The sequence below is a fragment of the Rana temporaria genome, chromosome 2 (genome assembly GCF_905171775.1).
Source record: "Rana temporaria chromosome 2, aRanTem1.1, whole genome shotgun sequence".
Lineage (NCBI taxonomy): Eukaryota > Metazoa > Chordata > Amphibia > Anura > Ranidae > Rana > Rana temporaria.
In genome coordinates this window covers 523271857-523288241 of record NC_053490.1, presented here as the reverse complement: position 1 = coordinate 523288241, position 16385 = coordinate 523271857, and the positions used below count along the sequence as shown (strand labels likewise).

Below are 16385 nucleotides of genomic sequence, written 5' to 3'. Positions count from 1 at the left end.
GTTCCCTAGGGAGTAATTCTAACTGTGGGGGGAGGGGACTGACTTGGGGGAGGTGACCGATGCTGTGTCCCTATGTACAAGGGACATACCATCAGTCTCCTCTCCCTGACAGGACTTGAATCTGTGTGTTTACACACACAGTGATCAATGTCCCTGGCTCTGAAATTGCCGATTTGCGGGCACGTGGTGAACATCGCAGCCGCCAGGCACGAGCATTGGCACCCCTGTGACGCGGCAGGTAGGCACGTGCCCCCTAGCGGCCGGGAGGCCCGAGGACTTCATATAACATTAGGCAGAGGAGCCACCTTGTGGATGTCATTTGACATTAGGCGGGATGGGCAGTGGTTAAAAACCCTTACAGGTCATCAGCGCAATATTTGCGCAGCGGTTTATCAAATGCAAACTTTCTGGAAAAAATACTTTTAACCACTTCAGCCCCGGACCATATTGCTGGTCAATGACCGGGCCACTGCATCGCTTTAACAATTGCGCGGTCGTGCCACGTGGCTCCCAAACAAAATTGGCGTCCTTTTTTTCCCACAAATAGAGCTTTCTTTTGGTGGTATTCGATCGCCTCTGCGGTTTTTAGTTTTTGCGCTATAAACAAAAATAGAGCGACAATTTTGAAAAAAAAAGAATATTTTTAACTTTTTGCTATAATAAATATCCCCCAAAAATATATATATATTTCCTCAGTTTAGGCCGATACGTATTCTTCTACATATTTTTCGTAAAAAAAAATTGCAATAAGCGTTTTTTGATTGGTTTGCGCAAAAGTTATAGCGTTTACAAAATAGGGGGTAATTTTATGGCATTTTTATTAATATTTTATTTTTACTAGTAATGGCGGCGATCAGCAATTTTTTTTTTTTCGGTACTGCGACATTATGGCGGACACTTCGGACACTTTTGATACATTTTTGGGACCATTGTCATTTTTATAGCGATCAGTGCTATAAAAATGCATTGGATTACTATAAAAATGCCACTGGCAGTGAAGGGGTTAACACTAGGGGGCAAGGAAGGGGTTAAGTATGTTACCTGGGTGTGTTCTAACTGTAGGGGGGGGGGTGGACTGACAGATCGCTGTTCATACATTGTATGAACAGACGATCCGTCCTTTCCCCCCCTGACAGGACCGGGAGCTGTGTGTTTACACACACAGCTCCCGGTCCCCGCTCTGTAACGAGCGATCGCGGGTGCCCGGCGGTGATGGCACCGGCCGGGCACGCACATCGGGATCAGGGGCAAGCGGGGGGCCCACACACGCCCCTAGTGTCTGATTCGCGAGGTGACGTAGATCTACGTGACCTCGCGCAGGGGAGTTGACCTGCCGCCGTATAACTGCGGCGGCTGGTCGGCAATTGGTTAATGAATTTTAGTGCACACAACCACATTATAATACCCAATTTTTTGGTAAAATATAAAGGATGATATTACACCGAGTAAATAGGACCCAAACATGTCACGCTTTAAAATTGCGGACGCCTGTGGAATTTGCGAACTAAAAGTCTCTATGGGTGACGCTATAAAAGCCGCTACAGGTTACAAGGTTGGTTTGGAGTTGCACAGGAAGTCTGGTGCTAGAATTATTGCTCTCGCTCTGCCATTCGCGACAATAACTCACATGTGTGATGCGATCTCCATTTACGTATGCGTTTTGAGAACTACGTGCGCATTCACATTTGCATGGGGCACTTAAAAAATGTGTGTTTTAATTCTTTTTTTTTTACACTGTACCTTTAAAATGAGTTTTATTGAACTTTATTGTTATCACAAGGAATGAACAACCTCCCCTGTGATAGCATGGCTCCGTGACAGGTCCTCTTTATGGAGAGATATGGGGGTCCATTAGATCCCAAGTCTCTCTTTTGACCTTACAAGCACCCAGTATGTAATCAATCCGAGGCTGGTTCCATCAAATGCTTTAACCACTTTGTTGCTATAGGACCAGGCCCCTTTTTGCGATTCAGCACTGCGTCGCTTTAACTGACAATTGCGCGGTCGTGCGACGTGGCTCTCAAACAAAATTGGCGTCCTTTTTTTCCACAAATAGAGCTTTCTTTTGGTGGTATTTAATCACCTCTGTGGTTTTTATTTTTTGCGCTATAAACAAAAATAGAGCGACAATTTTGAAAAAAAATGTTTATTTTTTTACTATAATAAATATTCCCCAAAAAATATATAAATTTTTTTTTTTTTCCTCAGTTTAGGCCGAAACGTATTCTTCTACCTATTTTTGGTAAAAAAAATCGCGATAAGCGTCTATTGATTGGTTTGCACAAAATCTACACAACAGGGGATAGATTTAAGTAATTTTTATTATTTTTTTTTTTACTAGTAATGGCGGCGATCAGCGATTTTTTTTTATCGTGACTGCGACATTATGGCGGACACCATTTTGGGACCATTGACATTTATACAGCGATCAATGCTATAAAAATGCACTGATTACTGTAAAAATTACACTGGCAGTGAAGGTGTTAACCACTAGGGGGCACAGAAGGGGTTAAGTGTGCCCTAAGGGAGTGATTCTTACTGTGTGGGGGCGTGGCTTGGCGTGTGACGTCACTGATCGTCCTTCCCTATGACAGGGAACAGACGATCAGTGACAGGCTCACTAGGAAGAATGGGCAAAGGTTTGTTTACACTTACCTCTCCCCGTTCTTCAGCTCTGTAACCCGATCGCGGGACACCGGCGGCGATCGGGTCCGCGGTTCCTGCAGGTGTGGTCAAGGAGCTCAGGACCGGGTCACTCGTGCCTTGGTGTGTGCATGACCCACGGCTGGGCTCTTAAAGGCGACGTACCTGTACGTGCTTATGCACAGCCGGGCCGCTCTGCTGACGTGTATCGGCGTTAGGCGGTCCTTAAGTGCTTAACCACTTAAGGACCGCCTCCTGCACATTTACTTCGGAAGAATGGCACGGCTGGGCACATGCACATGTACGTACAGGTATGTCCTGTGCTAGTACCCAGCCGTGGGTCGCGGACGCGTGCCCGCGACCCGGTCCGAAGCTCCGGGACCCGCGGACCCGATCGCTGCTGGAGTCCCGCGATCGGTCCCCGGAGCTGAAGAACGGGGAGAGCCGTGTGTAAACACACCTTCCCCGTTCTTCACTGTGGCGGCTGCATCGATCATGTGTTTCCTTTTATAGGGAAACACAATCGATGACGTTGCACCTACAGCCACATCCGCCTACAGTTAGAAACACATATGAGGTCACACATAACCCCTTCAGCGCCCCCTTGTGGTTAACTCTGAAACTGCAATTGTCATTTTCACAGTAAACAATGCATTTTAAATGCATTTTTTGCTGTGAAAATGACAATGGTCCCAAAAATGTGTCAAAATTGTCCAAAGTGTCCGCCATAATGTCGCAGTCATGAAAAAAATCGCTGATCGCCGCCATTGGTAGTAAAAAAAAAAAATTAATAAAAATGCAATAAAACTATCGCCTATTTTGTAAACGCTATAAATTTTGCGCAAACCAACCGATAAACATTTATTGCGATTTTTTTTTTTACCAAAAATATGTAGAAGAATACGTATCGGTCTAAACTGAGGAACAAAAAATGTTTTTTTTATATATTTTTTGGGGAATATTTATTATGGCAAAAAGTAAAAAATATTGCATTTTTTTCAAAATTGTCGCTCTATTTTTGTTTATAGCGCACAAAATAAAAACCGCAGGAGGTGATCAAATACCACCAAAAGAAAGCTCTATTTGTGGGGAAAAAAAAGGCGCCAATTTTATTTGGGAGCCACGTCGCACGACCGCGCAATTGTCAGTTAAAGCGACGCAGTGCCGAATCGCAAAACCTGGCTGTGTCCTTTAGCTGCCTAATGGTTAATGTACACAGTGAGACCAGGAAGTGATTGGAGAACATTAATTTCCTGACCAATGACCCGGGAAGCAACAGTATTTGCCCAAAGTTGGGAATTAAAATTGTTATCGGCCTCTTACCTAGTCCTGGCAGGTGAAGTGGGCACAGAGTGGCGCCCTCTACAGGGCCCGTTATAACTCCACTCTGAGGCAGAGGCTGGGAGTATATATCTCCGGGACTTTACTAGGAATGTATTACCATCTGGAATTTCCAGCTCTACAAATCTGCACATGGAGGTCTCACTCCCGCTGCTGCATTCTGCAGAGTGGGAAACAGGAGCAGTTCAGAAAGGAAGATGTAAGGATTTTATTGGGAGGGATGTACTGTGTGGTCTACATTTATTACATGCCCACGTATCTGTCTTGTTAAGTAACCTTTTCTCTCTCTCTTCTCCGCAGCTGGTCAGAAAGCACAGTGTGGCCCCAGGGGGTCCTGGTACGACACAGCCGAAGCTTATATAAAGCCGTGGGACCCTATAATGTAGCAGTGCCTTCAGATGTCTCTCACGCCAGATTTTATGTAAGTAGAGCCTGATGGACAATGCAGCCGTATATTTACAGTATTTATCGGGGTATAACATGCACTTTTTTCCCCTTGAAAATAGGGGGGCAAATTGCGGGTGTGTGTTATACGCCGATCGTGTACCTCGGAGCAGAAGGAAGGGGACGACCCCCGCCGGAGTCACCGAGTCGTCATCTCTTGTTTACTCTGCTCTCACTCGGCTCTGACGTCGCACACACACAGTTCCTCCACCGGCATTGGACCAGTGTTCTGTCAATCGGGTCCAATGCCGATGGTGGAGGCGGGACTGTGTATGTATGAGAAAGGTGAGGGGTTCCGCGCAACCTAGCACGCGGACATGGTGAAAGTGCTAAGTATAAATAAATAAATAAATAAATATAAATACTGATCAGTGTTAACACAAACACGAGCAAATCAAAGCTCAATCCAATCCAGTGAAGGAGTGTAAATATCCAAACCTAAAAATAGTAATTCTATATATACCATGTACATAAAATATAATATGCAGTGAATATATCAAAAATACTAATAATAAATATATACATATAAAAAACAATATATGAATGTATATAATAAAGTCTATAGCCGTGAAAGAGTGTCCATTCATAGGATGAGAAATAAATAAATGAATAAATCAATCTGGTGATCCCGTGCTAGTATTGATTCTTCAAATAAGCATAGGCTGCCAGAAGGGATGTGGCTGATGTGATCACAAGATAATCCAATAAATAGTGTTGGTAGATGGGTGTAATGATCCCTCCCCGAGCTCCCGGGACTCTTACCTCCGCACAGATAGTCAAGTGCATCCACTATAGGTATCTCGACCAGACCTCCGTGTATGTGTTCCACTAATCCTCCTTAGATCTCCATGACAGGGTCCTCTTATCCATCCAAATAGTCAGTGTGCCCAGGCGAGGAAACAGGGGAAACACAAAAACAAAGGAGGGGACTCCAATCGTGAAGTAGTAGGCACAGGCTGAGTATTTATTAAAGAAGGAAAAATCTGCGCTTACATGTATTTTAAAATTATACAGCAAGGAACTTTTGAAAACGAGCGGCGTTTCAGGCGCCTGTATACGTCACTCTAGGTGTACGTCCTCCCGTCCAATCCCTACGCGTTACGACACGTGTCACGTGTCTTCATCTGGGGAATCTGATTGGCGGTTTTGGTATTGCTTATGTATCCGAGCGACCGGAAGTAATGGCGTGGCCATTTTATCGGAGTCCAAAAAACAGCACATAGACTGTCCATTCACCACTATACATAGCAGAAAGCGTCACTAGATATGAAGCTGCGACTTACAATTGCTAAATTATGGGATCTCGTCTGCTAGTAATGCTACAGTAGTGGATCATATTCATCCCTAAGGGAGGGAGTGGAAAGCGCGTATATATAGAAAAAATAAACATTATGAGGTGTGTAGAAATAGCACTGTAAATATCGGTCCATTGGCGATATTTCATACTAACCTCAGGTTAAAACAGCAGGAACGTCATCCAGCTGGTCACACCATGATGGCGCTTTTCATTTAAATGTCTATAGTTACACCAATAATAAAAATAAGCCTATTGCATAAATGTATATCGGAAAACATACATATGCCATACACTTAAATAATTAAAAATATATATTACATAAAATATGTATATATCGACCGTGAACTAGTAGAGAATACATAACCTTATAGACGTCTCTACATGGAAAAATAAATAAATATATATATATATACACAGCCCAGTGTTCTATACATATATAAATAGAATAAATAATTATAAAAAATGTAGTTAAAAGATTATATATAAAATGTAATAAAAGAAGTATATAATATAATATAGGGAGGCCGCACACCTAGTTTGTCGCATGATAGTCAACATCTATGCGTTATATAACATCAATATGAATAATCACAGTAGTAAATATGAATGAAATATAAAAGTAAAAATATAAAAGTAAAAAACTTCAAAATACTGTACAATATATGAATAATCACAGTAGTAAATATGAATGAAATATAAAAGTAAAAATATAAAAGTAAAAAACTTCAAAATACTGTACAATATATGAAATCAGAAATTGCTTAAGAAGCAGTTGAGGTCAAATTCAACATTCATTCCTCCTGGTACTAATGTTCGCATACGATGAATCCATTTGGATTCTTTTTGGCTAATTGTGCGAATCTTATGGCTCCCTCTCCATGAGGGGTTGTATTTCTCAACCCCCCAAAACTGGAGTTGGGTAGTGTCTCTATTATGGACCTGGTCAAAGTGTCTGGAGACACTATGTTTTGGGTAGCCTGGAAGGACTCAATAGAAACGACAAAAACATCACCCTGGTGTGGAAGATCGATGAGAAATCTGTAGATTTTCTAGATTTGAACATCAGCATAGAGAATGATAAGTTAATTACTAAGAATTTCTTTAAAAACGTGGACACTAACAGCTACCTCTCACTGGACAGTTGTCATTTTAAACCCTGGCTTTTTAATATCCCCAGAGGACAGCTTGTCAGATTGAGAAGGAACTGCACAAAAGAGAGTGACTTTGTACTACAAGCGGGCATCATTGGATCTAGATTTAAGGATAAAGGATATGAAGAATCATGGATCAGTGATCAAATAGAGTTGGTGAGGAAACTCGATAGGAATGAGATGTTACATAACAAACCCAAAAATATTTCACAACAAGCCGCACCGGTGCTCATCCTCGACTATAACTCTCAGCACAAAGATGTAGCCAAATTAATAAGAAAACATTGGCACATCTTAAAAGGAGATAAAGATCTAGGATGTATACTTCCAGAGAAACCGAGGATAGTCTATAAGAGAGCACCTACTCTGAGAAACCTGGTTGTTAAAACGGTAGTTGAACCACCACCGAAACCAGGATATACGTTTTTCTCGGGAAAAGGCTTTTACCCTTGCAAGAATTGTAAGGCATGTCGCAAAGCACAGAGATTCCAGAAAAAACGTACTGAATTTCTAGCTACAAACACAGGAGAAAATCATGTGATTAGGGACTTTATTGGATGTCATACTGAAGGTGTCGTGTATGTGTTGCAATGTAGTTGTAACCTCCAATATGTAGGGAGGACAAAAAGGGCCCTCAAGATACGGATTGGCGAACATATAGACAATATTATTAATGGCTTCCCAAAACATAGTGTCTCCAGACACTTTGACCAGGTCCATAATAGAGACACTACCCAACTCCAGTTTTGGGGGGTTGAGAAATACAACCCCTCATGGAGAGGGAGCCATAAGATTCGCACAATTAGCCAAAAAGAATCCAAATGGATTCATCGTATGCGAACATTAGTACCAGGAGGAATGAATGTTGAATTTGACCTCAACTGCTTCTTAAGCAATTTCTGATTTCATATATTGTACAGTATTTTGAAGTTTTTTACTTTTATATTTTTACTTTTATATTTCATTCATATTTACTACTGTGATTATTCATATATTGTACAGTATTTTGAAGTTTTTTACTTTTATATTTTTACTTTTATATTTCATTCATATTTACTACTGTGATTATTCATATTGATGTTATATAACGCATAGATGTTGACGATCATGCGACAAACTAGGTGTGCGGCCTCCCTATATTATATTATATACTTCTTTTATTACATTTTATATATAATCTTTTAACTACATTTTTTATAATTATTTATTCTATTTATATATGTATAGAACACTGGGCTGTGTATATATATATATATTTATTTATTTTTCCATGTAGAGACGTCTATAAGGTTATGTATTCTCTACTAGTTCACGGTCGATATATACATATTTTATGTAATATATATTTTTAATTATTTAAGTGTATGGCATATGTATGTTTTCCGATATACATTTATGCAATAGGCTTATTTTTATTATTGGTGTAACTATAGACATTTAAATGAAAAGCGCCATCATGGTGTGACCAGCTGGATGACGTTCCTGCTGTTTTAACCTGAGGTTAGTATGAAATATCGCCAATGGACCGATATTTACAGTGCTATTTCTACACACCTCATAATGTTTATTTATAATTTCTATATATACGCGCTTTCCACTCCCTCCCTTAGGGATGAATATGATCCACTACTGTAGCATTACTAGCAGACGAGATCCCATAATTTAGCAATTGTAAGTCGCAGCTTCATATCTAGTGACGCTTTCTGCTATGTATAGTGGTGAATGGACAGTCTATGTGCTGTTTTTTGGACTCCGATAAAATGGCCACGCCATTACTTCCGGTCGCTCGGATACATAAGCAATACCAAAACCGCCAATCAGATTCCCCAGATAAAGACACGTGACACGTGTCGTAACGCGTAGGGATTGGACGGGAGGACGTACACCTAGAGTGACGTATACAGGCGCCTGAAACGCCGCTCGTTTTCAAAAGTTCCTTGCTGTATAATTTTAAAATACATGTAAGCGCAGATTTTTCCTTCTTTAATAAATACTCAGCCTGTGCCTACTACTTCACGATTGGAGTCCCCTCCTTTGTTTTTGTGTTTCCCCTGTTTCCTCGCCTGGGCACACTGACTATTTGGATGGATAAGAGGACCCTGTCATGGAGATCTAAGGAGGATTAGTGGAACACATACACGGAGGTCTGGTCGAGATACCTATAGTGGATGCACTTGACTATCTGTGCGGAGGTAAGAGTCCCGGGAGCTCGGGGAGGGATCATTACACCCATCTACCAACACTATTTATTGGATTATCTTGTGATCACATCAGCCACATCCCTTCTGGCAGCCTATGCTTATTTGAAGAATCAATACTAGCACGGGATCACCAGATTGATTTATTCATTTATTTATTTCTCATCCTATGAATGGACACTCTTTCACGGCTATAGACTTTATTATATACATTCATATATTGTTTTTTATATGTATATATTTATTATTAGTATTTTTGATATATTCACTGCATATTATATTTTATGTACATGGTATATATAGAATTACTATTTTTAGGTTTGGATATTTACACTCCTTCACTGGATTGGATTGAGCTTTGATTTGCTCGTGTTTGTGTTAACACTGATCAGTATTTATATTTATTTATTTATTTATTTATACTTAGCACTTTCACCATGTCCGCGTGCTAGGTTGCGCGGAACCCCTCACCTTTCTCATTTATATTTTTGTGTATTGTAAACACTTTAGGTTTTGCAGCAACTTATTAATACACTTTGTTTAGGGTTTATTCATTGAGTGTCTATAGTAGCGCATAAGCACTGTCACTTTAGGGACTGTGTATGTAACTGCCGACTGATAGCCGAGTAAACAGAAGATGACAGCTTGGTGATTCCAGCCTGCAGAGGTGAGGCTGCGTTGATGGGAGGTGAGGCTGCGTTGATGGGAGGTGAGGCTGCGTTGATGGGAGGTGTGGCTGCGTTGATGGGAGGTGTGGCTGCGTTGATGGGAGGTGTGGCTGTGTTGATGGGAGGTGTGGCTGTGTTGATGGGAGGTGTGGCTGTGTTGATGGGAGGTGTGGCTGTGTTGATGGGAGGTGTGGCTGTGTTGATGGGAGGTGTGGCTGTGTTGATGGGAGGTGTGGCTGTGTTGATGGGAGGTGTGGCTGTGTTGATGGGAGGTGTGGCTGTGTTGATGGGAGGTGTGGCTGTGTTGATGGGAGGTGTGGCTGTGTTGATGGGAGGTGTGGCTGTGTTGATGGGAGGTGTGGCTGTGTTGATGGAAGGTGTGGCTGTGTTGATGGGAGGTGAGGCTGTGTTGATGGGAGGTGAGGCTGTGTTGATGGGAGGTGAGGCTGTGTTGATGGGAGGTGTGGCTGTGTTGATGGGAGGTGTGGCTGTGTTGATGGGAGGTGTGGCTGTGTTGATGGGAGGTGTGGCTGTGTTGATGGGAGGTGTGGCTGTGTTGATGGGAGGTGAGGCTGTGTTGATGGGAGGTGAGGCTGTGTTGATGGGAGGTGTGGCTGTGTTGATGGGAGGTGTGGCTGTGTTGATGGAAGGTGTGGCTGTGTTGATGGGAGGTGTGGCTGTGTTGATGGGAGGTGAGGCTGTGTTGATGGGAGGTGTGGCTGTGTTGATGGGAGGTGTGGCTGTGTTGATGGGAGGTGTGGCTGTGTTGATGGGAGGTGTGGCTGTGTTGATGGAAGGTGTGGCTGTGTTGATGGGAGGTGAGGCTGTGTTGATGGGAGGTGAGGCTGTGTATGGGCGCAGGTCAGGCTGCATTGAGGCTGCAGATGGGCTCGGGTCTGGCTGCAGATGGGCTCGGGTCTGGCTGCAGATGGGCTCGGGTCTGGCTGCAGATGGGCACTGACCATTATTTTGCATCAAAGTGGTTTATTTAAAAACAAAACAAAAAAAAATTTTTTTTTCCTGAAACTTGCCTCTTAAAATGAAGGTGCGTGTTATACACCGATAAATACGGTAATTGGATAAGTAAACAATAGTGTGCAAAACCTCTAACCATAAAAATCACAATGAAAGCAAACAATAATGCGATACGAATAATATCAGCATCAATAAAACCACCAATAAAGTGGGGAAAAAAATCCTATTCAATATAATTCAAAGAATGATATAATAGAAATGAAGGTCCAATCCTAAAGGGATCCCAGATTATAAGAGATCAGTAGCGCCGAATACACCTAATGGCGATCTCTTGTAATCTGGAGAGTCTGGTTATCTGGGAAGGGAATTCTTACATCTACAGTGCATCAGGAAAGTATTCACAGCGCTTCACTTTTTCCACATTTTGTTATCTTACAGCCTTATTCCAAAATGGATTAAAACAATTTTTTTACTCAAAATTCTACAAACCATCCCCCATAATGACAATGTGAAAGAAGTTTGTTTGAAATCTTTGCACATTTATTAATAAAAAAGGGGAAAACAATCCCATGTACAGAAGTATCACAGCCTTTGCTCAATACTTTGTTGAAGCTCCTTTGGCACCAATTACAGTCTCAAGTCTTTCTGAGTATGAGGCCACAAGCTTGGCACACCCATTTTTGGACAGTTTCTCCCATTTTTCTTTGCAGAACCTCTCAAGCTCCATCAGGTTGGATGGGGAGTGTCGGTGCACAGCCATTTTCAGATCTCTCCAGAGATGTTCAATCGGGTTCAAATCTGGACTCTGGCTGGGCCCCTCAAGGACATTCACAGAGTTGTCCCGTAGCCACTCCTTTGTTATCTTGGCTGTGTGCTTAGGGTCGTTGTCCTGTTGGAAGATGAACCTTCACCCCAGTCTGAGGTCCAGAGCGCTCTGGAGAAGGTTTTTTATCAAGGATGTCTCTGTACATTGCTGCATTCATCTTTCCCTCAATCCTGACTAGTCTCCCAAGTACTGCCACTGAAAAACATCCCCACAGCATGATGCTGCCACCACCATGCTTCACTGTAGGGATGGTATTGGCCAGGTGATGAGCTGTGCCTGGTTTCCTCCAGACATGACGCTTGTAATTCAGACCAAAGAGTTCAATCTTTGTTTCATCAGACCAGAGAATTTTGTTTCTCATGATCTGAGAGTCCTTCAGGTGCCTTTTGGCAAACTCCATATGGGCCGTCATGTGCCTTTTACTGAGGAGCGGCTTCCGTCTGGCCACTCCCCCATACAGGCCTGATTGGTGGAGTTACATAGTTACATAGTTACATAGTTAGTCAGGTTGAAAAAAGACACAAGTCCATCCAGTTCAACCTCAAAAAAATAAACAAACAAAATAAAAAACACAGTACAATCCTATACACCCAACTCCATACCCACAGTTGATCCAGAGGAAGGCAAAAAACCCCAGCGGAGCATGATCCAATTTGCTACAGCAGGGGAAAAAATTCCCTCCTGATCCCCCGAGAGGCAATCGGATTTACCCTGGATCAACTTTACCTACAAATCTTAGTACTCAGTTATATTCTTTACATTTAGGAAAGAATCCAGGCCTTTCTTAAAGCAATCTACTGAGCTGGCCAGAACCACCTCTGGAGGGAGTCTGTTCCACATTTTCACAGCTCTTACTGTGAAAAAACCTTTCCGTATTTGGAGGTGAAATCTCTTTTCCTCTAGACGTAAAGAGTGCCCCCTTGTCCTCAGTGTTGACCGTAAAGTGAATAACTCAACACCAAGTTCACTATATGGACCCCTTATATATTTGTACATGTTGATCATATCCCCCCTTATTCTCCTCTTCTCAAGAGTGAATAAATTCAGTTCCTCTAATCTTTCCTCATAGCTGAGCTCCTCCATGCCTCTTATCAGTTTGGTTGCCCTTCTCTGCACTTTCTCCAGTTCTCCGATATCCTTTTTGAGAACTGGAGCCCAAAACTGAACTGCATATTCCAGATGAGGTCTTACTAATGATTTGTACAGGGGGGCAAAATTATATCTCTGTCTCTGGAGTCCATACCTCTCTTAATACAAGAAAGGACTTTGCTCGCTTTGGAAACCGCAGCTTGGCATTGCATGCTATTATTGAGCTTATGATCAACTAAAACCCCCAGATCCTTCTCCACTACAGACCCCCCCAGTTGTACTCCCCCTAGTATGTATGATGTATATTCTTAGCCCCCAATCAGATCCAATATCATTTATAAATATATTGAAAAGTAAGGGTCCCAGCACTGAACCTTGGGGTACACCACTGATAACCTTGGACCATTCAGAGTAAGAATCATTAACCACGACTCTATAAAAATGCCACTGGCAGTGAAGGGGTTAACACTAGGGGGCGGGGAAGGGGTTAAGTATGTTCCCTGGGTGTGTTCTAACTGTAGGGGGGGTGGACTCACTAGGGGAAATCACTGAACTTCTGTTCATACATTGTATGAACAGAAGATCAGCATTTCCCCCCTGACAGGACTGGGAGCTGTGTGTTTACACACACAGCTCCCGGTCCCCGCTCTGTAACGAGCGATCGCGTGTGCCCGGCGATGATCGCACCCGCCGGGCACGGGAGTCGGGGGCGTGCGCCCCTGATAGCCTGCGAGAGAGCCAACGTAGTATGACGGGCTCTCGCGCAGGAGAGCCAACCTGCCGCTGTAGAATGACGGCGGCAGGTTGCCAAGCAGTTAAGGAGTATTGTTTGTGGAATTTTGAGGAAAATAATGAATTTAATCCATTTTGGAATAAGGCTGTAACATAACAAAATGTGGAAAAAGTGAAGTGCTGTGAATACTTTCCTGAATGCTCTGTAAGTCTGAGGCGGTTGGGAATAAAACCTGTGGAGATGGGGCATTTCATTTTCACACACGATTCTACACCGCCCCCTAGTGGAGCCCTGTATATGCCATTGGGGATTGGACTTTCATTTCTATTATATCATTGTTTAAATTATATTGAATTTGACTTTTGACTATTATGACTATTTATGAGATTTGTATCACTTTATAACACCCCCCGAACGCTGAGCTCTGTGCGTGGCGCACCCCCCGAACGCTGTGCGTGGAGCACCCCCCCCCCCCCCGAACTCTGCGCTCTGTGCGTGGCTCACCCCCGAACGCTGCGCTCTGTGCGTGGCTCACCCCCTGAACTCTGCGCTCTGTGCGTGGCTCACCCCCCGAACTCTGCGCTCTGTGCGTGGCTCACCCCCCGAACGCTGCGCTCTGTGCGTGGCTCACCCCCCGAACGCTGCGCTCTGTGCGTGGCTCACCCCCCGAACGCTGCGCTCTGTGCGTGGCTCACCCCCCGAAAGCTGCGCTCTGTGCGTGGCTCACCCCTCCGAACTTTGCACTCTGTGCGTGGAGCAGGAGCACCCCCCCCCCCCGAACTCTGCGCATGGAGCACCACCCCTAAACTCTGTGCGTAGCGCACTCCAGATACAACCAGCCCTGATGTTGCCCACAATGAAATTAGGTTTTGACACCTCTGCCTTAGATGATCTCACGCTGAAGATGTACAGCTATGACTCTGTAGGCATATAATGGTCTCGGTACAGGAAGTGCACTGCTATTTTTTAGGAGGATCTCGAGGTTCAGGTCCATGTTCAGCTGTTGAGAGTTGTATATTTATCATGTTAAGGATGATTGACTGACTGAGGTTTGTTTCTGTTGTAGTTTCTATTCCACCGGCCGTTACGGCTCCTCAATGCCCTGGTGGTGATGGAAGGCAGCCTGGTGCTGTACCAGCTTTACTCCCTGCTGCGCTCCGAGAAGTGGAACCACACGCTGTCCATGGCGCTCATCATGTTCTGCAACTACTACGTCTTGTTCAAACTTCTACGGGACAGAATAGTATTGGGAAGAGCGTATACTCACCCCCTCAACAGCTACGGACTCAAACCCCACTGAAAACCACCAGGCCGCAACCGTGGACTTTTTTTTTTTTTTTTTATATTGTAGGGGGTGGAGAATGTAACTGCAGACGGAAAAAAAACAAAAAAAAAAAGCAGAAAAAAGTATTTTCATACAGGTCTATTTTTTTCCTCTCAATGTTTATAATATTTAAGATATTTTATATTTTGTATACTTTTGTTTTTTTTCTTGTGGTCACCGGTTTGGGGAGAGCTATCCCAGCAAATGTACCAAAACGTCTTTTTGGTTTTATAATAATGCAGGTATTATTGTATACATATACGATTGTGTATGTGCATGTCCTAGGAGCAGCCTGACCGTCCTCCCAATATCACCCCCCCAAGAGGAGGGAGGGCGGGGCAGCGCGGTGTTATAAGCGGCCCTGTAGAGGGCGCCACTCTGTGCCCAGCAAATTTCAGTGCCACTTGCCTGTGTTAATGATGGCAGAGCTTGATAGTATTGACAAAAAACAATAATAAAAAAGACAAATAATTTTCATAATTCTTTGGGTGGCGTGTATATTTTCTCGTTGAGATGTTTCACAGAACTATGCCACATTTCTGCCACTAGATGGAGCTAATGATGCAGGAAATAATCGGTTAGAGACCATAAGGTGAATCATTTTACTTGCACGTAAAAAGACCAATCGGATTAGACAAGATCAGTTAAAACCACTTTAGTTTCCAGATAGAAACAATTATTTTTTTGTTTTTTATGATGATAAAGGACGACGTAAAGACCTCCATTTATAAAACACTTGTTGGCCAAATGTCACAAACATTTGTGTAAACTGGGAAAAAAAAATTAATTGTATGGTTCCTAACAGATTTATTGCTTCATCTAGTGGCCAAAATGCAGTAATTTTCTGATTGAGATATTTTAGAAAACTATTCTGCTTTTCAGCCATTAGATGGAGCTAATGATACGGGAATGAATCTGTTAGTAAGGTGAAACTTTACATAGTAGGTGAGGTTGAAAGAAGACACAAGTCTAGGGTATGTTCACCAACCTGCTCCTAGTATGCCAACTCTCTCTGCCCCCTACCCTGGAACCTCCATGTATGTGCCAATGCCTCAAACTATGCCAGTAGCACAAATGGCTTCCTCCGTTCCCATGGCTTACTACCCATTTGGACCTATGTATCCCCATGGCTCTACAGTCCTTGTGGAAGGTGGGTTTGATGCAGGTGCAAGGTTCGGTGCTGGAAATAGTGCATCTGTGCCACCACCACCACCTGGCTGTCCTCCAAATGCAGCCCAGCTGGCAGCCATGCAAGGTGCCAATGGGTGGTTACACAAAGAAAAGGCAATTACTTCATGGGTGGCTCAGACGGAGGTTACACCATGCGGTGAGAAGGATTCTGAGGCACGGAAGGGGGGCATAAAGAAGCGGCAAAAAAAATAAAAAATTCGAAATAAAGCGGGCTAACTCTTTTATACAACGAAAAAAACAAGAAAAAAGACACAAGTCCAACCTATGTGTGTGATTATATGTCAGTATTGCATTGTATATTGTGGTCGTTCTGCTGATTTGTCTAATAGTTTCTTGAAATTATTGATGCCCCCTGCTGAGACCACCGCCTGTGGAAGGGAATTCCACATCCTTGCCACTCCTACAGTAAGGAACCCTTTACACAGTTTAAGGTTAAACCTCTTTTCTTCTAATTTTAGTCAATGGCCACGTTTCTTTTTTACGTTCCCTTGCATGGAAAAGTTTT

The 16385-nt window shown here is 43.1% G+C and overlaps 2 protein-coding genes across 6 annotated transcripts in view; both read left to right on the top strand.

Annotated features, from left to right (window-relative positions):
* TMEM39A (transmembrane protein 39A) overlaps positions 1-15169 on the top strand; it is a 100955-nt gene extending 85786 nt beyond the window's left edge. For all 5 annotated transcript variants that reach the window (XM_040339095.1, XM_040339093.1, XM_040339092.1 and 2 more), the window contains 2 exons: positions 4285-4405; positions 14432-15169. In XM_040339095.1, coding sequence (XP_040195029.1) covers positions 4285-4405; positions 14432-14665 — 355 coding nt within the window. In that variant the 3' untranslated portion in view covers positions 14666-15169. The remainder of the gene's footprint in view (positions 1-4284; positions 4406-14431) is intronic.
* A 493-nt stretch (positions 15170-15662) lies between these two features.
* Positions 15663-16035, top strand: LOC120928029 (DAZ-associated protein 2-like). Its single transcript, XM_040339097.1, is given in 2 exon segments — positions 15663-15950; positions 15953-16035. Coding segments are annotated over 2 exon segments (330 nt in total). The 5' UTR covers positions 15663-15688; the 3' UTR covers positions 16021-16035.
* The last annotated feature ends 350 nt before the right edge of the window (positions 16036-16385 follow it).